The sequence below is a fragment of the Hypanus sabinus genome, chromosome 7 (genome assembly GCF_030144855.1).
Source record: "Hypanus sabinus isolate sHypSab1 chromosome 7, sHypSab1.hap1, whole genome shotgun sequence".
Taxonomy (NCBI): Eukaryota; Metazoa; Chordata; class Chondrichthyes; order Myliobatiformes; family Dasyatidae; genus Hypanus; species Hypanus sabinus.
Genome location: NC_082712.1, coordinates 129,174,142 through 129,198,375, shown reverse-complemented (window position 1 = coordinate 129,198,375; position 24,234 = coordinate 129,174,142). Strand labels below are relative to the sequence as shown.

General features: G+C 40.1%; 1 protein-coding gene across 1 annotated transcript in view; it reads left to right on the top strand.

The window, feature by feature from the left end:
- The window catches only part of LOC132397177 (tryptophan 5-hydroxylase 1), a 28,401-nt gene extending 4,684 nt beyond the window's left edge, over nucleotides 1–23,717 (top strand). The window contains exons 2-11 of the mRNA XM_059975581.1: nucleotides 1,518–1,664; nucleotides 4,931–5,114; nucleotides 8,377–8,477; nucleotides 9,712–9,779; nucleotides 11,987–12,183; nucleotides 14,153–14,288; nucleotides 15,909–16,035; nucleotides 16,119–16,214; nucleotides 16,737–16,870; nucleotides 18,667–23,717. Of these exons, the coding sequence (XP_059831564.1) occupies nucleotides 1,518–1,664; nucleotides 4,931–5,114; nucleotides 8,377–8,477; nucleotides 9,712–9,779; nucleotides 11,987–12,183; nucleotides 14,153–14,288; nucleotides 15,909–16,035; nucleotides 16,119–16,214; nucleotides 16,737–16,870; nucleotides 18,667–18,841 (1,365 nt within the window). The 3' untranslated portion in view covers nucleotides 18,842–23,717. The remainder of the gene's footprint in view (nucleotides 1–1,517; nucleotides 1,665–4,930; nucleotides 5,115–8,376; nucleotides 8,478–9,711; nucleotides 9,780–11,986; nucleotides 12,184–14,152; nucleotides 14,289–15,908; nucleotides 16,036–16,118; nucleotides 16,215–16,736; nucleotides 16,871–18,666) is intronic.
- The last annotated feature ends 517 nt before the right edge of the window (nucleotides 23,718–24,234 follow it).

Genomic DNA, 24,234 nt, shown 5'->3' with positions numbered 1-24,234 from the left:
TTTCCTAATTTAGGGTCATCAGCAAACAACATTGTGACATGTACATTATGAAGAAAGGTTGAACAGGCTTGCCTCCTATCAGCAGGAGAGGGGGCATGATTGAAATATATAAGATCCTCAGGGATCTTGCCAAGATGAATGTGAAACTTCTCCTGGAAGAATCTAGAACAATTATCACTGTTTAAAAAAAAGGAATTGCCTTTTTAAGACAGAGCTGAGATTTTTTTTTCTTCTTGGAGGATCATGAGTCTTTGAAATTTTCTTCTTCAATTGAAACCAGACTCCTTGAATATTTTGAGGCAGAAGTGGATGGATTGTTAATAAGTGAGAGGTGGGAAGGTTAGCATGGATGGATGAAAACACAGAATTGAGTTTACAATCATATCAGTCATGATGTCATTAAATGACAGAACAGGCTCGAGTGGTCAAGTAACCTATTCCCCGCTTAGTTAATAGATTTGTATGTGTGTCCCCTTGTTGAGAAAATAATACTGTATCATTGTATATGGATAGGCATTCATATTGAACCACTAATGACACATAGATGAATAAACAAGGTTTCTAATAAAGATACACTCAGAGTGCAGAACACACATAAATGGTGGTAAATATGCATACACTGGCCGAATAACTTATTACACAAAGATTTACTACACACAGACAAACAAACACAGAGGTGCAATAATTAGTTCTACCTCACCTTCAATTTACCAACAACTGGACAGTCAATAATGGGCATGAAGTTTGAGAGTTTCCAGTTTTATCTCTTCATGCCATCACCTTCCATAGTACTCTTCACTTTAAAGAGTAGAGCGGTATGGACTATCCACAGCAGATGAAAACATGGGAATATGTTCCTCCAGTGGACGTAGTCCAATTTAGCCAAAATTGGAAATACATACTGGGAAATATTGAGTGATTTTCCAGTATTAGCTATCAGTGACTGAGACTGCCCACCAGAAGACTAATGTGACATCCTTTGCATCAACATAGTATTGCACAAGACATCTCATTGACACAAAGTGTATCCTATACTTTTACAAATATTTAATATATACAGTACACAACTTGACAGTTTACAGTCAGTAAACACATGACTCACATTGACATAAATAAAACTTTAAAAAACTCTCATAATAGCCCCTGTTGTTCATTATTATTCCTTTTTTAAGACCTGGTATAATCTGCCACAACATATTTTTCCCCAGAGCCTCTTCTCCCTTGTGCAATTGAGTTGAATTGTGTTAGTTCCACTTTTAACGATGCAATTGAAGCGAGAGCCTGTGCAATGGCCTTTCTGCCCTTTCTGTACCTCTGCCTGGGATATCCACTTTACATTTGTATGCAGCCTCAAGGAAATTGCTGTCTCACTGGATTCATTACATTTGTAAATAAGCTAGATTCTACGCATTTGTCGATCATATCCAGTTTAGTGAGACAACTCCATGTTACCAGTAGACACTTGTCTTGAGTAACCTGTCAGGACCATCCCTGTCACTCTTTTGTCATTATTGCAGATCAACAAATCGAATTTCTGCAAGATTGAGGAGAGCAAGGAGAATAAGGAGAATTGCAATGTGTCTGTGGAGCGGGGACGAGTGGCAGTGGTCTTCTCTTTGAAGAATGAGGTTGGAGGTCTGGCAAAAGCACTGAGACTTTTCCAGGTGACATTACTGCATTAAATTTGGAGATAGCAACACACATTCTTTTTATTCACTTCTCAGTTCATTCATATCCTTTCAAAAAAGCGTACTACATGCTGTACATGGAGTTCTTTCGGCCCATCAAATCTATGTCAGCACTCTGAGGAATCCTGTCAACTCAGTTCCCCCACTTACTTCCTAATAACCGACTCTCATGCACATGCCTATTAAGTTCACCCTGCTTCTCCTCCCACCCACCCAGACCTTTATATTAAGCAATTAATCTACCACAGAATGAATATGTCAAGTCCATACCTGCAGCATCACAGTACAAAACTGAACCCGTGCTGCTGAATCGTACAGACATCTGCACCACTGTGCCAACTTCCACACTTGGAACATACAGAAAGGAAGTCCTTAAAGAGGCTGAGAGTGAGACTTCAGTATCTTCAAATACAAATCCCAAGGAAACAATAACCTTTACTTCTGAAGTTTGTTGAAGGAGCAGCTCTAGGTCTGATGACACTTACTGGATATGGATACTCATGTTCTCTGAGCCTACAACTTATTATTATTACATATCAGCTCTCCCAATCATCTTGGTGGTCTTCATGCCTGTTCCTAAATTTGGGCATGCATTAAATATTATATCACAGCAACAGGCTTTTGACCCACAATGACTTCACCAGTGATGATGCCAATTTAACCCAATCCCATTTGTCTGCATATCCTTTCATGCCCTGCCTGTTCATGTGCCTGTCTAACTATCTCTTAAATGTTTCTGTTCCATCTGCCTCCCTTAGCAGCATGTTCCTACATTTGTTAAAAGAATGCCTTGCAAATCTCTTTTAAACCCCGCCCCCACCCTGTGATAAAGACACTTGACTATCTACCCTGTCTATGCATTTCTATTTTATATACTGAATTTCTATCAGGCTCCATTATTCTGAAGAAAACAAAGTATATGAAAATAAAATATAAGAGATGGATAGCTGCCTGGAATGGGTTACTAGGAGACAGTGGGCAATTACTTTTAGATAGACCCATGAAGTTGAAAGGAATGAGGGATTCAGATGATACACAGGAAGAGGACTTTTAATACAAGTATCATCTTCCTTGTTCTGGTCCTCATGCCTTTCTCAAAAATAAAAAAATATAGGTGAAATATTAATTGAGGATCTTTCCCTTCCTCTGTGGCTCTACACATAGATGTCCACTTTGGTCTGTGAGGGGCCTTGTTCTCCTTTTAGTTGTTCAATATATTAAAAAAAATCTTTACATATAAATCCTCAGTTTTCTTTGCCAAAGCAATCTTATGTGCCCTTTTGCACTCTTGATTTGCTTCTTGAGTACACTTCACATCCCCTGTACTTTCTTGTGGGATTCACTTGATCTCAGCTGCCTATAGCTGTCTCATATAATAATACTGCAGGCGCAGTCCATGTTTGAAAGATAAAATCCTCTCTATGACAACTTGTTTTTCACGATCTTTTCAACTATTTGTTTTTCTACCTCCTTTCGACAATTTGGGGTCATATAGTACAACTCCAACATGGTGATCATTCTCTTATTCCTCAGCTACACCCATAAAGTCTCACAGAGATGAAATTACCAAAGAATTGTCAAGACTATTGCCGTATACGGTATATTCAGTGCTTCAGCTGTTTACTTACATCCCATGGAGCAAATTGCATTAGCCAAAGACTGAATTAGTTGATGGTGGAGATCTCCAGAGGAAGTTGGGACACATTAGTTCTTTTGTACTTCTGGCTGAACACTATAGTGAATTCTCCACACTTGCCTCTGGCATTCACGGGCCTCACTACCACTGAACGGATCTGGAAGTGCTCTCCCTTTTTCCTGCAGCCCCTCTCTCCTCATTACATGTGGTGGCTGACTGGCTGTCAAGCTTTCTTTAAGAATTGATGTCCTTTTGTGATTAATTCACAACAATTTGGTTCAATTACCAGGTGCTCTTGGAAAGTACACAGTTCCTGTTTTAGTGCTTCCATTTTCTAGAAAATAATCATGCAAAATTAAATATGCCAAAGCCATGTTGTTTACCTGCAGAATTTCTATACGTGCAGCTTTAGTGAAAAGAAATTGTTAACATTAAATGCCAAATGAAGTAAAATGTTTCACAGCGAGGCATTTTTATGCACAACTGCTTTGTACAGGGTAGAATAAATAGTTAGACTGGGTTCATTGCTGAGAATTGTCTAATGCAAGAGAAAGTTATCAAAATCTAGATAGCATCAGCAGAATGAAAAATGTAGTATCCCCAGGTAGAACCAATCTAGATTTTGTAATTAGACAACATCATAAAAATATAATCTAATGAAAAGATAATAAATCCATAGTTGTTCACCTGCAACTTTACAATCGCGTTCCACATCCTAAACTGACCTAAGTTCCAATAATGACAGAAGTCTAAACGGTAGCATCAGAAAATGTAGAACCAATGTGAATATTTAGGAGTGTTTTACTGTTAATATCAAAAAAAAGCTTAAATTAAATGGATAAATTACTTAATGGTTATCTTAACTCACTGGCTTTTCAGCTGTAAATTCTGTCTGTGGGACTCATAACGCATCTTAAATTGGATTAATTAGAAGGTGCATCCTAAATCTGATTTTCAATCAGCTGATGCTGCCTAGCTTTTGATAACTTTCTCTTGCTTTATACAATTCTCAGCCATGAACCCAGTCCAACTATTTATTCTACCCTGTACAAAAGTGCATGAGTTCAACATGATCCTTTTCATCAAGCCAGAGACGTGCTTAATGCACACATAATAACTAGTAAAATTAAAGCCTAGTGATACGAAACATTAGAAAACAGGAAAAGCAGCAAATGCAAAAATAAATACCATCATGTTTATGAAAGATCATCTGCCTGTGATAATAATTCTGTTTCTGTCTCCGAATATGCTGACTGACTCTGTGAGCATTTTCGGTAATTCCTTCTTTTATTTTGATTAACAATTAATGCTTCATGTAGCTAGCTTTCCTAAAGATATCTCCAGCATAGTTAATGCAAAAGCCAATTAGATTCAATATTTATTACCTCTCTCTATTGGTTGTTTAATCACTGCAGCTTTTATTAAAGTTTAGTTAAAGAGAAGTAGATGCTCTCAAGGTTCTTTTGGAATATTTTACAGTCAAAGATAGCACAACATTTGTGAAGTTCAAAGTCAAGTTGCTTAATGTTGTAAGTTTGCTGTGTAGTTTTGTCATTCTTAGTTTCAACCTCATTGGTTTTATCTATTGTGTCTTCTCACTCCCCAGGAGAAGCACGTGAATCTGCTTCACATCGAGTCCCGAAAGTCCAAACGGAGGAACTCTGAGTTTGAGATTTTTTTAGACTGTGACAGTAACAGAGAACAACTCAATGAAATCATCCAGATTCTGAAGAGTCACGTTAATGTAGTCACTCTGAACTCGCCTGACAACTCTCATGCACAGGATGATGGTAAGAATCAAACCAGTTCATTTGTGTGAATGTGCCGGTGAGTGTAGAAGTGGTTCTATAAAAATGTTTTATGAAAATATGTCTGTTATTATCATTGAGCTGATTTATGAGTATTTTATGTTCAAGCTCATTGTCATTGGACCATAACTATGTACAGTATATTGCCAAACCAAATAATGTCCTCTGCACCAAGGTGCACAACCCAGTACATATAACTCACGCACAACTCGAAAAGTAATATTACCACAAATAAATCAACAAATAATAAGTTGCATTTACAACACAAATTAAAAGGTAAAACAGTATAAATGCTACTGGTGCTTCATACTGTACAAGATGAGACAGGTTGTCCAGTAGACTCATGGCCTGGGGAAGAAGCTTTTTCTCATTGCAGTCCTTGTCATAATACTATGGTTCCTCCTGCCTGTTAGTAGGGGGTCAAAGAGATTGTTGGACAGTTGGGAGGGATCATTGACAATGCTAAGGGTCTGGATACACATCGCTCTGATAAGTATTCAGGTGGGTGGAAGGGAGACCCTGATGATCCTCTCAGCAGACCTCACACTCCTTTGTAGGGTCTTGTGGTCAGATGCCTTCCAATTCCCGTACCAAATGGCAATGCAGTGGATCAGGGAACTCTCAGTGGTGCTCTTGTACAAACTGGTTACAATGGGAGGGGTGGGGAGCCCTGCTCAACTCAATCTCTTCAGGAAATGGAAACACTGCTGTGCTTTCCCGACTGGTGTTGAGGGACCAGGTGAGATCGTTGTTAGGCGCACTTCTAGATTCTTGGTATTCCTAACTCTGTCCATGGAGGAGCCGTTTATGTGAAGTGAGGTTTAGTCAACCTGCACTTCCCTAAAGTCCACAATCAACACTTTGGCCTTGTCCACGTTGAGACTCAAATTGTTGTGCCTGAACCATTCAACAAGCCACTCTACTCTTCTCTGTGTGCCACCTCATCATTATTGTTGATGTGCCCAACGACTGTTATCTCATCAGCTAACACAGTGATTTGGTTTGAAATGGATCTAGCAGTGCATTCATACATCAGCAGTGGGCTAGTGATGTTGCTGACAACACAGACTAACTGTGGTCTTTCTGTCAAGAAATCCAAGGCCCAGGTATAGAGAGAGGTTTTGAGAACCAGCAGGCCACAGGCATTTATGAACCTTATTACTGTTCATATGTCAGTCCATGACAGTATACACTTAGCGCCCACTTTATTAGGTACCCCCTCTGCTGTTGTAGCCCAACCACTTCACTGCCAGTGTTGTCCATTCAGAGATGCTCTTCTGCACACCACTGCTGTAACGTGTGGTTGTTTGAGTTACAGCCACCTTCCTGTCAGCTTGAACCAGTCTGGCCATTCACCTCTGACCTCTCTCATTATCAAGTGTTTTCACCCACAGAACTGCTGCTGCTCACTGTATGTTTTATGTTCTTCATGCCATTTTCAATAAATCCTAGAGACTGTTGTGTGTGAAAATCCCAGGAGGTCAGTAGATTCTCAGATACTCAAACCACTGAACTTCTTGACAATATCTCTATGCCTTTGTGAATTGAGATACTGCCACATAATTGGCTGATTAGGTATTTGCATTAACAAGTAGGTGTGCAGGTGTATTTAATAAAGTAGTCACTAGTGTATGTGTCATTTTCTATCAGTAAATATGTTTGTAAGTGGATCTGTATCACTGTGAGTATGAGTAGGTGTGCAGGTGTACTTGATAAAGTAGTCACTGAGTGCGTGTCATTTTCTATCAGTAAACGTGTTCGTAAGTGGATCTGTATCGTTGTGGGTACATCTTAACTCAGTATGTTAGTGTGATTCCATGGATGACCCATATTGTGTCAGTAGCATATTGTATTAAAAAGTCCATAAATGCGTAGACCTTTAACATCAGATATTAAAATTGGCACAGCAACAATAAAGTAAACGGGTCTTGTTGGAGCAGACTGGTCGTTGACGTCAGAGTTTGTATCAGTAATTAATGCAGGGGGGTGATGATGGAAGATTCTTCCATTGAGAATAGGGAATGAATAAGGAAAATTAAGAGACCGGCAAGAGAAAAGAAAATGATCATGTTGAGACATTGGTGGCAAACGTGGTTAAGTGAGGTAAAGAAGGGATTTAAAAATGAAGGTGAGAATTTCAAAGTCAATACAATGAAGAAAGGGGGAAAAATTAAGGATTCAAATGGGGTGAGGATGAATATCTGCAATGAGCTGTCAGAGGAGGTGGTGGAAGCAGATACAATTATATCATTTAAAAGGGTTTGGACTGGTTCTTGGAAGGAAGGGTGTAGAGGGATACGGGCCTGGTGGGGCTAGTGAAGGCAAATGGGATTAGGGTAGACACACATCATGGTTAAGGTGGGTCAAAAGGACTTGTTTATGTATGATTTAATGTCTTTCCTTACATAAATACTTAAAACAGAATATTGCTTGTCTTTAATCTTTGCTTGTCTGTACACAAGTACATGTTATTACTCATTTTTTATCTCTCTACCAGTCTCAAAGGAAATCAATGTTATTTATCAGCAATATGTAGTTTCTCTTTATGGACATAGAAAATAAATTGTTAGTAATAGATTCCTTTTTGTTTACAAACAAATAATATTCAATAGTAATGTGTAGCTTTCTTTGTATATATAAAATCCATGGCATTATTTGTCTTCCTCTTATAAATAGATAATATTAATTTGTAATATTTGCCTTTGTATTTACATATGTGATGTATCGTCTATCTGCTGTGTGAGCATTATATGAATATAGACTGCTTTTCCATTTAAAATTGTAATACTTATTTGTTATATCTATATTTATCTCATTATGGAACGCTGCCTGTCATATGCCTCTGTCCCGATGTAAATATGGACTGTTTCTTCTCTACAACAAGCATGTTTCTCAATATATAAGAGAGACATTACCATCTTTTCTTGTTAATAGACATGCAGACCAATTTTAAATTTCAATGCTGAGGAGAAGACGCTACTCAATTTTTACTCTGCCGTGATTCTCATTTCAGCTGATGGAACAATGTTAAGTAACATCTTCTCCTCAGCATTGAAACTAAAAATGGTCTGTTTCTTTTTTCACAAGTGAGTTCCAAGAGAAGCTAATACAAGTTCCCAAATGCTCCTATTCAGCACTAATGTTGCTTCTGTGTATAATGTGTGAACTGTGATGACTGAACATTTTCCTGTGTAAAGATGAAGACTGCACTTGCTTTATATTGTAAGTACTCTCCTCTCTGCAGATATGGAATTCACTCCATGGTTTCCAAAGAAGATCCAGGATCTGGATAAATGTGCAAACCGGGTGCTGATGTATGGTTCTGACCTGGATGCAGATCACCCGGTATGTAAAGGCAGTTAGTTACCTCACGAAGTCGGCCTTCTCCCCTGCTTTCACTGGCTGTTTATGGTTATGAAATAAATCACTTGTCAGATGAAGGTTTCCAGCCTTGTCATTCTACTCGAATGGCCAGCCATTCTCTTGGGAATGGATTATCCACCTGCCTCTCCTCCTGGTTCCAGTAACACAAAGATTGGGCAGGAGCATGCTCCCCCATGGCCAGCGTTTCCATAGGGAACCCTTTGTAGAAGTCCTCCTCGCTGGTCACCCTGTCCTTCTTCCAGACCTGTGCATTTAAAAGCAGAATCTGGAGATGATTGGTGCATTTGACCTGCCACCTTCCTGTAGGACTCACTCTGGGTCCAGGGACGGAGCGGTCCCTGATGTTTTGGGGAGATAGGCTGGATGCACCTCGCATTCATGCTATCCCAACCATAGCTGACATAGGAAGTGGGATCCCCTTTATTGGATGAGGTTGCTGACTTTGAGTAAAAAGGTAGATGTAGATATGTGGTTTACTTCTTTTTCTTTATTTCTAGTACTTTAAGGCATTTTCAATTAAATTTATTCTTTAATTTGTAAAAGTACTTAAGCCCATTTTCAAGTGTCTGATTTCAACATATGAGTGATGCAAGGGCCTTTGATAGTAGCAAGCTATTGATAAAGGCCATCAAGACTCTCTGGGGTGAGCTTTTATTTGGAAACTTGCCCCCCCCCCCACACACCGTTTTCTGTGATGTGAGATTGGAGCTGCCTGTGTCACAGTACTCTGTGGGACAAGGTAGTGCAAGCACCATCACAGCTGCATCAGAAGCAGTAACCACTGGGTTTGGGTTTACAGAGTTCATTGTGGATTTGTTTCACTCCCGCACATCTTGGGAACTGTGGCTTGCTCGCAGGCTCACTGTAGCACCTGCAGTCCTGCCCTCATCATGTGCGAGCTGCACCAGTCTACAGCTGCTCAAAATAGTTTTGTAGTAGAGGTGAGGTTGAGGTGTTCACTGTATGGAGTCTGAAAGTGAGCATACAGATTGGGGCTCAATAGCCAGAACACATTAGACCAGAGACTGAATACATAATTCATTCATTGAATGTCCATGTTATGTGAAGCACATTTAAGCACCCTTTGAGGTACTATAATTTAAAGTTTCTCTTCAGTATTACTGTCTCTCCTGAATGCTTCATCGATTTGGAGAATGTCTGATTACTTCCCCATTATTTATTCTGATTTCAAAAGGGATTCAAAGACAATGTCTACCGAAAAAGGAGGAAATATTTTGCTGATCTGGCGATGGACTATAAGCAGTAAGTGTCAATAACCCTGAAATGTGTATCCCCACAATTGGAGGTGTAATATTTTATCTTATTTTGCTATATCAGCGAGTACACTTCCAGTTTATTGCATCAACTTTGCACATATGTTGGGAGGTTATGCGATTGATGGAGATGGTGAGGGAACCTGTCTAGAGAAGTCACTGTTAGACCAGCATGAACTTGGGGGATATAGTGGGATGATTTGTGAGTTTATACTGGCACGAAGAATTCTGAGACATGGGATTCAAGCTCATTGTATTTTACAGAGGCTAGTACCAGCATAGATAGGTTACAAATTGATGCACCAGCAATAACTCACACTGAGAAGTAAGGCGAGATATCGGCTTTTATTGACTGGAAGAAGGAACCAGGAGTGAGTGTCCATCATACTACATCCTGGAGACTGAGGCCGAGCGTCAGGCCTCAGATCGCCTTTATACAGGGGCCTGTGGGAGGAGCCACAGGAGCATTCAGCAGGGGGCGTGTCCAGACAGGCACATAGTTCACCACACAAATATAACTCAACTTTAGTGGGAACAGTGAGGATCTAGCCCAAGTAAACTGGAATCAAAAGTGCTGTAAAATGGGCTGCCTCTAAGGAAGGAGTGTTTCATTGCCAGCCTTGGTTCGAGGAATGAAGTGTGTCAAGTCAACAAGGGTTTGATGGTGGGAACAGTCAGGAGATAGTGATCATAACATTATTAAATTTAGGAGAAGGAGTAATCCAAAGATGGATGAAGGTTAACCAGTGGGATGTAAATGGTTTAGTCCTGGGAAAGGGGAAGCAAATATTGATAGGCAAAGCTCATACACAACGAACATCAGAAGCAATAGAAAGGTTCTGGTTTGTGTTCAGCTGAGGCACTTTCTCCATGAAGAGCAAAGGAGAAACAGACAAATCCAGAGCTCCATGGATGATGAAAGAGATGCAGATGAAGATATAGGGGACAATGCTACCCAGGGCAAAGAGAACTAGGCTTGTTGCAAGCACATCAGGTGGGAGGTGAAGATTAGCATTGGAGAGGTGATTAAAAGCTGGCTATCTAAAAAGGAATCCAAAAGTGTTCTCTGAGCACGTGAATAGCAAAAGAAGTAGAACACGGAGAAGAGCAGTCCATTAAAGATGAAGCATCTTTGAAGAGAATGCTGAAGGAACCTTTTACTAGAAGGAAATAAAATGATAAGGGATCTGCAGTGTGCATAATGAGAGGCTATTCACTTTACTGGAGGGGTTGAGAATCCATAGTGATGTGAGTAAAAAATGCTTCTCTGCAGCTTCTCTGAAATTCATTGCCTCTCCTCTACCCGAGGTGGAAGCAGGCTCCATCATAGCCTTCAGGAAGGAAATGAATAATAATATGAGGAATAATTTGCAAAGCTATGAAGAGGAGCTAGGACCAGAACTAGTGAGTTACTCTAGTAAGGTGCTAGTACAGACATTGCAGCATGAATGGCCTCATGTGCTGTAACCATTCTTTGATGCTATGAAAACAATTTATGTAGCATACCATTTCCACCTCCATTGTTACCCAAGGCATTATTTTGATACAGAGTGAACTCAATTCTCTCTAACTCAATGAGAACCATAGCTGTTCTTTGAGGTTAAGATGGCTTCTTTCCACCTATCTTCCTGCCTCATGTTGATCTACATTGGCTCATTACTAACCAACGCATCAAATTAAATTTTCACAATTTCTTTCACCACCACTTATGACCTCTTCCCTCACTATCTCTGTAAGCTCCATCAATTGCATAAACTCCCAACGTAAGTGCTCCATCAGTTCTGCACACTTGAGTTCCTTATTTTCTCCAAAACTGGCTCCTGTACCATCAGCTATTAAGGCCTAAGATTTGAAATTCACTCTCTAAACACCCCCATCTCTCTCTACCTATCTTTCCCCTTTTACAATATTCCTTAAGACTCAGCTTTGATCAATCTTTTGGTCCTTTGCCCCAATCTTTTCTTAAGCATGGAAGAGGCTCTCCAAGGCTGTTGTTGATGGGAAACAGTGATCGTTACACCATGAGAATAAATGAAAATGCAACTTGTTCCCACAAGAGTAAATTTCCCTCAGTTTGGATACAATCTTACAAAAAAAAAATGTTTGCGTGATGAAATGTCATAGTGATATGGACAGGTATACTGTGGTAACTCTTATGCAAGGCCTTCCAAAGTTAATTGTTAACTTCCTCCTCAGTGGTAATCCCATTCCGTGGATAGAATTTACGGAGGAAGAAGTAAAGACATGGGGTACTGTATTCCGAGAATTGACCAAGCTCTATCCAACCCATGCCTGTAGAGAATATTTGAAGAACCTGCCTCTGCTAATAAAGTATTGTGGCTACAGAGAAGACAACATTCCTCAACTGGAAGATGTCTCCAAGTTTCTGAAGGGCAAGTAGCAGAAATCATAATGCTGTGGGAAATCATTACACTGATTTTACTTTCCGATGAGATAATTACTATGACATTGTACAATTGGTAAAGCATCCATTTACTGTCATAGTGTCAATAGGTATAATCAATAAGCATATATTGAAATCATACATTTTACCCTTGCCTTGAGGGTTGGTGTCTTGCATTATGCTTTGTACATTCACTGGTTTGGTGAAATGATTAAATTCTTCTTTGCTCTGACCTGATGCCTTGAATTTCTTGCAGATTTGTTGTTAAAACAGGTTGAGTTTAAAAGTCTGTTAGCTATTTCCTTTGGATGTCTGGTTCTGTGGACTGGATGCAGTCATCCCAGTGCATTCTTCTAAAATCCAACATTAACACATTGGAGAGATGAGGACAAATATAAACAAATGAGTTAATTAAATAAAGCAAACAAAATGAACTAACACAATGGCTCAATTTCATTCTGTAGAAAAAATATCACAATGAACTTATTAGTGGAACCTTTCTGCCAACCAATTCCATTAAATGCATGAGTTTTTGAAGAATTCCTGTAGGCTTCCTTATAACCATATAACAATCACAGCACGGAAACAGGCCATCTCGGCCCTCCTAGTCCGTGCCGAGCTCTTAATCTCACCTAGTCCACCTACCCGCACTCAGCCCATAACCCTCCACTCCTTTCCTGTCCATATACCTATCCAATTTTACCTTAAATGACACAACTGAACTGGCCTCTACTACTTCTACAGGAAGCTCATTCCACACAGCTATCACTCTCTGAGTAAAGAAATACCCCTTTCTTCTTCCTTCCCAACCCACAAAGCAAGGGTAGGTTGGATGACCGGTAATTTCACTATGTGCCTATTGATTATTTGCTACTGACACTACGGCAGTAAATGGATGCTTTACCATACCATGCTCTAGGAGCCTGTTCATCACATACACTCAGAGGCCACTTTAGTAGGTATTCATTAGAGCCTGGTGTCGCTGTAGCTCATCACTTCAAGGTTCAATGTGTTGTGCATTCAGAGATGCTCTTCTGCACACCACTGTTGTAATGTGTGGTTACTTGAGTTACCGTCATCTTCTTGTTAGCTTGAACCAGTCTGGCCATTGGCCTCTTATCTCTCTCATTAACAAGGCATTTTCACCCATGGAACTGCTGCTCACTGGGTGTTTTTCTTTTTGTCTTTTGCACCATTCTCTGTAAATTTCATAGACACAGTCTATGAAAATCCCAGGAGTTCAGCTGTTTCTAAGATACCCAAACCACCCTGTTTGGTGCCAACAATTATTCCATGGTCAGAGAAACTTTTCTTCCCCATTCTGATTGGTATGAAAAACAAATGAACCTATTAAAACACATCTACATGCATTTATGCATTGAGTTGATTGGTTGATTAGATATTTGTAATAACAAGGAGATGTACAGGTGTACTCAATGAAGTGACCATGGAGTGTGTACTCCTGCTGACTCCATAGCTCAGCAAATAAAGTTTGCGGATGTCTTACTTGAGGTCCTACCACTCCAAATTCAGCAGCACACGGAATCTGAGAATCTGCCTGGCACTGTAAAAGATTTCTGCTTTTGCATAGTCTGCAAAGTTAAGTTATGGTCCATGTTGGGGTTGGAAGAATTTGTTGTGAAAAAGGAAGTTAGATGCACTTTCCTGTAGTAAAGCCACTTGGAAAGGTTACCGTAGTAGACACTGAGAGACTCAATAGAAAGTAAATGTATTTTTGCAAGACTGGGAGAAGTGGTGTTTTCCAGTAGTTGGGTTAATTAACTCAAAGGGATAAACTTGTTGGTCCAAATCCTTCCTGCTGGTTGCCTAAAATTGCTATTTGCTTATGGCATATCAATATGGAATAATCCTCTGGTTGTATCTTTTTTGACACTTGTTTCATTACTCGATTTATTTCTTGTGCTCTTGCCGTGATACCCTTTGGTCCTGTCTTTCAGAACGCACTGGGTTCACTATCCGACCTGTGGCTGGATATCTGTCTCCCCGGGATTTCCTGGCTGGCCTGGCTTTCCGAGTTTTTCATTGCACTCAATATGTGAGGCACAGTTCAGACCCTCTCTACACACCTGAACCGTGAGTGTTTCATTGGCTGCTGTTTGATGTGATGATGAATAATGGGTAAGATGAGGGAGGTCAACAGGACAGTGTGATATGGAACATACAGTACAGAACATTGTAATAAAAGGTCTCTTTAACTCTGCCAAGATTTAAGAATGAATCATACCACGCCGACATAGTTAATAATAGAGCCCAAGTGACAACTATTTCAAATTTCATTACTAGAGGATGTGTAGTGGTAGCCCAGGAAAACCACTTATAAAATTCAGGTGGCAAACTTGGTACTTAATTCATTATTAATGGTGTTGCCAATATAAGATTTGTATTCTAATGTCCATCCTGCATTGTGTTGGATTAACAGAATTAAAAACTGAAAGTCAAATGCATTGAATGAGTTCTAATGTAAATATTGGAGTAATTTTCCCAGCGCTGTTTGATGATGGGTTTCAAATACTAAGTAAGATTTAAACAAAGGGTAGCTGTGAGATAAGATGAATAATAAGGGCAGGAATTACAGTAGAGTTTAGGTCAGGCTGTAAGGTTGAATGTTAGGAACACTATTCCCTCTAAGCTGTGTGGGAGCACGGTCGTGCAGTTACTGAAATGCTTCCACGCACAAAGCCAAATTTCACTGGAATTTGCTTTAATATAATGTTAATGTTTAAAGTGCCAAGCACTTTTCAGGCCAAGTAAAAATTTCCTGCTCAGAGCAGTGGTTGACCCGGACAGCTGTAAAACAAAAAGTTAGAGGGAATGTTGGTTAGGAACTGAAGAATCTAATAGAGAACGAAATATATGATAAATGACAGGATGCAATCTAAAGTAGGATTTAAAATAAGATGCGTGATATGATGCAGTGTAAAGTGTTTTAGGATAATAATTGAAGCTTTTGTAGAGTACGATGCATTGTACCTTTTGGTAATGGTATTGATTATGATTTCCCTAAGAATCGGGTGAAAATAAAGAGGGCAGAGAGAAAGAGTATTAAAGGCATTAGAGCAGAATGGAGAATGTTCATTTAATCTCAAAAAATTCTGCTTAAAAACATTTTGTAAGTAAAAGTGTAAAATGATACAAGAATTAAAAGTTCATTGAGATAAAACTAGATATTCACATTTACAATTTGCTATTTTGTTTGTTAAATGAAAAAATAACCAAAGAGAAAAATTGGTGTCACATATAACACAAAGCTGCCACCTCACAGATCAACTCAGTGTACAATTGAAACAATATATAATTCACAATTATTGTAGATGGGTGAAAAGTCGGGGATGGATTGGTGAACTGAAAGCCCCATTTCTCTGCTGTACATCACTATGTCTATGAAAAATCCACAGCTTCACAAGCCCATTTAAACCCGCATTAATAAAAAAATTGACTCCAACAGCGTCTTCCTAGGAAAATATACTTCTATAAATGTAGCTATGTGTTTTGATCCTCAAAGTCCATGTTATTCAGGATTATTTCATTCATTGCCATGCAGCTGAGCAACTTAACTCTTTAACTGCATCTGAATTGTGACTTGTAAAGTAAAATATTTTGCTTATTCCCTGCATGACACCACAGCTTCAGTAACTTACAGAAACGTACTTGTAACCCCAGTGGAAAGATTTGCACGTTTTTTTGATCTTTCAGTGACACCTGCCATGAGCTGATGGGACACGTTCCTCTTCTGGCAGAGCCGAGTTTTGCCCAATTTTCTCAGGAGATTGGCTTGGCTTCTTTGGGAGCCTCAGATGAAGCAGTTCAGAAACTTGCCACAGTAAGTTATGGGAACATTGTGAATATGTTTGAAATGGTAGAAGTGCTTAATTGAACTTTAATTATGATTAATTCATTTTACAGTGTTACTTTTTTACTGTGGAATTTGGACTGTGTAAGCAGGATGGTCAGCTGAGAGTCTATGGAGCTGGACTGCTGTCATCTGTCAGTGAATTGAAGGTTAGCAATAGTCTATCTAGACTGGGACTTGCACATTCAGTGGATCTGCGTAATTAGTATTTGAATGTAATGTAATGATCTCCAAGTGATAACTTTTCCTTCACACAATATTCTCTTTGGAATCATTCAGTGTATGAGGACATTGTCATTTGCATCTTTTGCTACCTCTGATGTTCAATCCTTACTCTTACCATTCCAATTCTTTTGCTCTATTACTGTTTTTATAAATAAACTAATAGATGTTCCTCTTTTTCTTTCTAAGCTTCAGTTACAACAGTTGCTAGATTCTGCTTCTTATTTACTAGGTCCCAAGAACTCTGAAACTCTTCTCCTCCTTTGGTCCCCCGCCCCTGACATAACCAAAATATTGCATCTGAATGGACTTAGTATTTATTCTCGTTGGCGATCTGCATTTTCTTTTTCTCTTTTAACCATATTTTTATACATCTCCCAAGCAGAAGTACTAAAGTTGTAAATCTCACTTATGAAGACCACACTAATCTGTTTTTTCTAATGTTTTAGTACTCGCTCTCAGGAAATGCCAAGGTGAAGCCTTTCGACCCAAAAGTCACTTCCAAGCAGGAGTGTCTCATCACCACATTTCAGGATGTTTATTTTGTTTCAGAAAGTTTTGAAGAAGCAAAGGAAAAGATGAGGTGAGTAGGTAGATAAGAGAGTAGATTGGAGTGAGTGAGAAACATGGAGAGCATTAAATTTGGAGCTTTGTACTTCAGCCCCTCAGTGGTTGTGGTGTATGTTATTGATTTCAATGTCAATGGAAGGGACGTGATAGAGAAATTTACAGCCAATACAAAAATGTGTGGCTGAGAGGCAGGAGGAAAGCTTCAGAGGTTATCAATGGTTTGGTCGGATGCTTATTAGATTTATAAATGGAATTCAGTCTGGGGATTGTGAGGTTATGCATTTGCTTGAGTGGGGTAAGGGAGGCAACAAGCTTAGGGAATATTCAATACTGGGAAGTATGGAGGTAGGGAGATAAACAGGGAGATAGCTGGACAGGTCGATAAGGTGATTAAATGGCTTAATGGATGCGTTTCTTTATTTTTTTTAATTTATCCACTTATGGGATGTGGGCATTGCCAGCTAAGCCAGCATTTATTGCCCATCCCTAGTTGCCCTTGAGAAGGTGGTGATGAGCGACCTTCTTGAACCACTGCAGTCCCTGAGGTGTAGGTACACCCACATTGAAATGAACGTTAGTGTCAGTGAGTGTGAGTGAGGTGCAATCTATAAAAGCAGGAAAGTTACATTAAAACTGTATAAAACCAGTTAGGCCACAGCTTGATTTCAGCATGTAGTTCTGGTCACCGTGTTGTAACAATTGTGAGTCTACAGAAGCAGGCGTGGAGAAGATTGCTAAGGATGTTGGCAGGACTAGAAATTTTTAGTTGTGAGCAAGGATTGGAGAGGCTGTGATTAGTTTCTTTGGTGTTGAGGTGTGAATATCATTTTGAATGCCTTAGATAGAGGAAGCAGGATAATTTCTCTTAGTAGAAAGGTCAGAAAGCAGGGTAATGATTGGTGGGGGAGTTGGGAATGGGAAGGATAGGTTTAAAATAATTGGTAGAATGGTTAGAAGAGAGGGAAGAGAGGTTGGTAGGGATCTGAAATTCACTGCATTGCATTTGGAGACCTGTGACCTGTGAGGTGGGGTTAGATTGAGGTGTTGTATTTCAATTGGCACAGTGATAATGGGCTCCTTCTTTAGAATAAAATTTCTATGATTCTGTGTATCCATAACAAACCAGGTTCTTGTTAAAAGGGAAAGCCAGTTATTGATTCTGATCATCTTTCCACAGAAAAAACAATGTACGCAAATGTTTGTTGAAATTCATCTCTTTTTTCTGTTTATTTCTCTGGAATAGCTCAACACTTACAAACTTTCTGTTGCCCTGTTCAGCACACACAAAATGCTGGAGGAACTCAGCAGGTCAGGCAGCATCTATGGAAAAAGGAATGGTTGACATTTTGAGCCGAAACCCTTTGGCAGGACCGGAGTGAAAAAGCTCTTTTTTAGCCTGAAATGTTGATGGTACCTTTTCCTAGATGCTGCCTGGGCTGCTGAATTCCTCCAACATCTTGCTCTGGATTTCCACTATCTGCAGATTTTCTTGTTTGTTGCCCTGTTCAACTGGTTACATCTTATATGTGAATCTATATGGCTAATTCATGCAAGTATTTTGGCCATTATGTATCAGGGGTAACCTGGCTTGTCTCAACAACTATCCATACAGATAATTTAATAAAAATGAGTTAATGACTAATCATTAGATATGGGCTCATAGCAGCTATATGTTTACAGTTCAGGAACACTGAAGGTTAACTTCATGTAGGTCAGGGATGTATTCTGGAATCTTCTAGGTTGGAAAGTGATTTGCCTTGTATTTGCACTGAAATCTTTTTAACCTAATTTATTAATTTGTTCTTGAAGGGAATTTGCAAAGACTATCAAGCGCCCGTTCAGTGTGAGATACAATCCTTACACTCAGACTGTTGAAGTTCTGAAAGACCTCAAGAGCATCACAAGTGTTGTGAAAGAACTTCGTCAGGAGCTCGATACTGTTTCTGATGCTCTGAACAGAATGAACAAGCAGTTCGGCATCTGAGAATTTCCCCTTGCTCCCCTACCCACAGAGCTGCCCCACAAGTCCACTGTTCATTAAGCTAGGTTATTACTGCTTTGGTATGAATAGATGAATTACCATTCAGAACATTAACCTGCAAAAGTAATCATTGAAGTCATACCTTGGTTTAGAAACAATCCATAAAACCATAAGACATAGGAACGGAATAAGGCCATTCAGCCGCCACTCAATCGTGGCAGATGTAATTTCCCTCTCCATATAACCTTTGTTACCATTGTAATCAAGAACCTATCAACTTCTTCTTTAAATATACCCAGTAGCTTGGCCTCCACAACATTTGTGTTAGTGAATTCCACCAATACACCCACTCTCTGACTAAAGAAATTTTTCCTCATCTCTGTTCCTTGTATTCAGAGGCTGTTCCCTCTGGTCCCAGACTGTCCGGCTATTGGAAATAATCCTCTCCAAATCCACTCTATCTCAGCCTTTCAATATTCAGCAGGTTTCAATGAGATCTCTCCTCATTCCTTTAAACTCCAGCAAATGCAAGCTCTGAACAATCAGATGCACTTCATACATTAACACTTTTGTTCCTAGGATTATTCTTTTAAACCTCTGCAATGCCAGCACATCTTTTCTTGGAAACGGGGCACAAAACTACTCACCATACTTCAAACGCAGTCTGACCAATGTCTTATAAAGCTTTAGCGTTATAGCTTTGCTTTTGTATTCTAGTCCTCTCAAAGTGGATACTAACATTGCATTTGCCTTCCTCAACCAGCAAGTTAACCTTTAAGGAATCCTGCATTAAGACTCCCAAGGACCTTTGTGCCTCTGATTTCTGAATTTGATCCTTATTTAGAAAAATGTCTACACGTCCATTACTTCTGCCAAAGTGCATGACCAAACACTTCTCTACACTATATTCTCTCTACCACTTCCCCTATTCTCCTAATTTGTTCATGTCCCTGCCTCCTCAACACTACCTGCCCCTCCACTTACCTTTGCATCATCCATAAACTTGGCCACTAAACTATTAATTCGGTCATCCGGAATATTAACATATAACATGAAAAACAGCGGACCCAAAACTGATCCCTGCAGAACACCACTAGACACCAGCAGGCAGCTAGAAAAAGGCCTCCTTTAACCTTTCTCTTGCCTCCTGCCAGTTAACCAATCTTCTATCATGCTAGTATCTTTCCTGTAATACCTTGTTCAACAGCCTCATATGCTGTAGCTTGTCACAGGCCTTCTGAAAATCCAATAAACAACATCCACTGACTCTCCTTTTACTATCATAATTGTTATTTCCTCAAAGAATTCCAACAGATTTGTCAGGCAAGATTTCCCCTTAAGGAAACCATGCTAACTTCAGCCTATTTTATTACGTGCTTCCAAGTACCCCAAAACCACATCTTTAATGATGGACTCTAACATCTTCCCAACCACTGAAGTCAAGCTAATTGACCTATAATTTACTGTCTTTTGCCTCACTGCATTCTTAAAGAGTGCAGTGACTTTTGCGATTCTTCAGGCCTCCAGAACTATTCCAGAATCTAGTGATCTTTGAAAGATCACTACTAATGACTCCATAGGTCTTCAGTTACCTCTACCCATTTTTGCAGATATCTTTGCACGGCTGATTGAATCTTCAGCACATATCCTCTTCTTCCTGTTCAAATGACCACCTTTAAGAAACCTTTCAATGCTCAGCTCCAGTACGGTTACCAAAACAAATGATCTAGTTCTGGTAGATATTGCAGTCACATTTCAGTGGTTCACTTCCAGTGCTGAGGGCAGCCGAGTTTCATAGACCATCAGTATCAATCATTTACTCTGTTGGATGACAAAGTACGTTAAGCAGAGTTTTCCACATCAAAAGAAATTGTACATGGGCACAGGTTCCTCATTTTTCCATTAGTTATGATTTAAAATGTAAATTAAGAGGCCACCTTGCCGACTGATCATCCTTGCTGTAACAGCTGCCTGTGCCAAGCACTGGCTCCACAGCTGTGACAAGCCTGGGAGCCACAGGGCTCCCAATCACTCAAGGCCTCAATTCAATGGGCATGATATCTTGTTCAACCAAAGATCTGCTCTGTTTTTCAAGTGTCCATGAAAGTCAGTTAAAATTAAATTAATTAAAACCCAGCATTATTAACTAAATCAGAGAAGTTTATTCTGAATACATTGAGCCTCTAGTAATTAAAATAGAAACGTAGTGTGTGAGAGAGAGATTCATTTATTTTTATAGTTAAGTCTGGAGATTTATTCAAACGAGGGCAGTGGCCATGGTAGTACATGGCATATTTGGAACAGTATAAAACTCCCTGGACTCATCTGACATGCAACACATCTGCTCTTCCACTCAGCAATGCCCAAGCAGAGGAGTCTGCAATATTTTATTTATTGAGATACAGCGTGGAATAGCTCTTCCAGCCCTTCAACCATGCTGCCCAGCAATCCCCTATTTTAAACTCAGCCTAATCATGGGACAACTTATATGAACAAATTAACGTACCAACTGGTACGTCTTTGGACTGTGGGAGGAAACTGGAGCATCTGGAGGAAGCCCACTCTGTCACGGGGAGAACATATAAACTCCTTACAGGTAGTGGTGGGAATGCTGGTAGGCACTCTGTAGCTAGCTGGGGTTCTGCATGGAAATGTTGGCTAACCATCTGCCCAATCTGACCATAATGCCCAATCCTAAGGAATGTTTCTTTTATAATGAAAGTTCCATGAATAGAATGGAACCAGTAAAAGTTGTGTGCACTCCTCCATTTGTCCAAGGAAATAAAATTCCTTATTAATATCCTAGCTCAACTTGCAATATTTAGATTTATGGCTGAGACAGGATATTCTTATTGAAATGGTGGACTAAATAGGTGGACTTACAGAGTAGCTAAGGAGTGAGAGAAATGGGAAAGAATCTTCTCAGTGCAATCATTTGCAGAAAAGAATCATGATTCCCTGCTGCTTCATCAGTGCCATCAGCCAAGCAGAAATTCTGACTTATGCAAGGAAGCACAGCTAGACCTTTGGATCCCCATCCCAAATCCCTCCCCTCCCCATCCACCACTAAACCCCATCAGTCAACGTAAAGGGATCAGAGTGAGTTAGAAATTTTTGGCTGGCCTTCCTTGTGCCTCCAGGTAATGTTCCTGATGTAATGTTCTGGGCTAAGTGCTTTGGTTAGCGTTTCAGTCCCTCACCCCTTTCCCATGGTGAGGGGGGGGGGGGGTGTTGGGGATGGTGGATATCAGAATCATATTAGCATATACTTCACCAAATGGCGCTGAAGGCTAATGGGGAGTATATCATATTGCTAGTAACCGATACTTTTGGCCAGATCAGTCATAAATACAGTGATGTCATTTCTGGAGGGAGTTCTATAGGTGATGCTACATGAACAGGGAGTGGGGGATTGAAAACCACACATGAAATTCTGGAATGCCACATGAACACTCTAGACATTGGTCTCTTGGACATTGGCCCCCTAAAACTTTGAATATTGAGAGGTTTGATGGCTGAGTCTCCCAACATTGTTATGGCACTAATCTGACAGTAATTTAGGACAGACTGTATCTCTACTGATGGTTAACAATGCAGAGTATAATCCAGCAACTGCACCGGAGATTAAGACTATATTATGGAGAGTCTCTACTGCTTAATTTGATCTGCCATTGTGGTTGTTCACACTGGCCCTGTGCAGTAGTGTGACAGTCCACGCTCCTTAGCCACAATCCTCATTGTGAAGGTGGGTTCCAACAATACTTGATGGGTTATATACCATAAGACATAGGAGCAGAATTAGGTATTCATCATCATTGAATTATTATCCCTGTCAACTCCATTCTTCTGTCTTCTCCCCATAACCTTTGACACCCTGATTAATTAACCTATCAACATCCACTTTAAATAGACCCTGTGGCAATGAATTCCACCAATTGACCACCCTCTGACAGAAGAAAATTTTCTTCATCTCTATTCTAAATGGAAGTCCCTCAATTCTGCCAAATCGTCCTATTGTTACCCTCACTGGCACCTGGCACAGGCAGAAATCCAGAGATTACTACCCTTGAGGTCTTGCTTTTCAGCTCCCTACCTAATTCCCTAAAATATTTCTTCAGGACCTCCTTCCTGCTCTCACTCTTGTTGATGACTGTCAACAGACAAGGTTAATTAATGATCACCAACACTGTGGAGGAATTAGTGCTCACTATATCCCCTGTAAACACATGATGTGTCTGAGTGTTATATAACCAAAGAGCGAGTTATGTGTTGCCTAGCTGGTAGGGTTTGTTTTAGCTGCCACGTTTTCTGAAGGGCACAGTTCCAACCAGAGACTTGCTTATGGCATTGGAATACTGCAGAACGCAATGACCCAATTATGAGCCTTTCACAATCATTTCCTGGCTATACTACAGCACTTGGGGATCGCACGGTGGAGGCTGGGCCACCTGCACAAGAAGGAGAACAGCAACAGAGAAAGAATTTAGTTGCGCCTGTGATCTTTGGCATACAGGATGAAACCTGGGGCAATTGTGCTTTTTGGCAATACTCTATTGCCTTCTTTTGTGGGGCGGCATCAAAGGAGGCTCCCTGATTGGTTAACTTCTTTGAATGAAAGCTCAAGTGGAAGTAGAGCTGGCTGCAAATATGTAGAACTGTTTTAATCTAGCATCATGCAATGAATTGTATGTATTGAAATGAAATTGGAAGAAATTATTCCCTGCAGTGTCTGTATAATCAGCATTAATCACCTATGTTAATTAGCAGGCATGGTCTTCAACTGTATGACTCTTGCTGAATTCTAGGTTTTTAAATGTGCTTATCCTTGTGCCAAACTACTTGTCCAATGCGCTTGTACTTCACAAATAAAGGACATCTTTACCCAATCAGACTCAGTGTACAATGTTTACTGAGCCAAACTTTTGCCTGTGTTACAAGGCTTTATTTCCATTTTCCAGAGCAAGTGATGTGTGCATGGTACAACAGGTTATATTCATGCCCTCGGATCTCTTCAATGACTTTAAGTTCCCTGGCCCCGATCGTCTCATTCTCATTATGGATGTCTAGTCCCTACACACTTCTAGCCCCCATCATGAGGTCCTCAAGGCTTTCCACTTCTTTCCAGACAACAGACCCAACCAGTTCCCCTCCACCACCACTTACCTCCATCTGGTGGAACTGGTCCTTACCCTCAACAATTTCTCCTTTGGCTCCTCCCACTTCCTTCAAACCAAAGGTGTAGACGTGGACACTCACCATGGGTCCCAGCTATGCCTGTCTTTTCATTGGCTACGTGGAACGGTCCATGTTCCAAGCCTACACCAGCATCATTGCACAATTCTTTCTACACCACAATGATGACTGCATTGGTGTTGCTTCCTGCACCCATGCTGAGC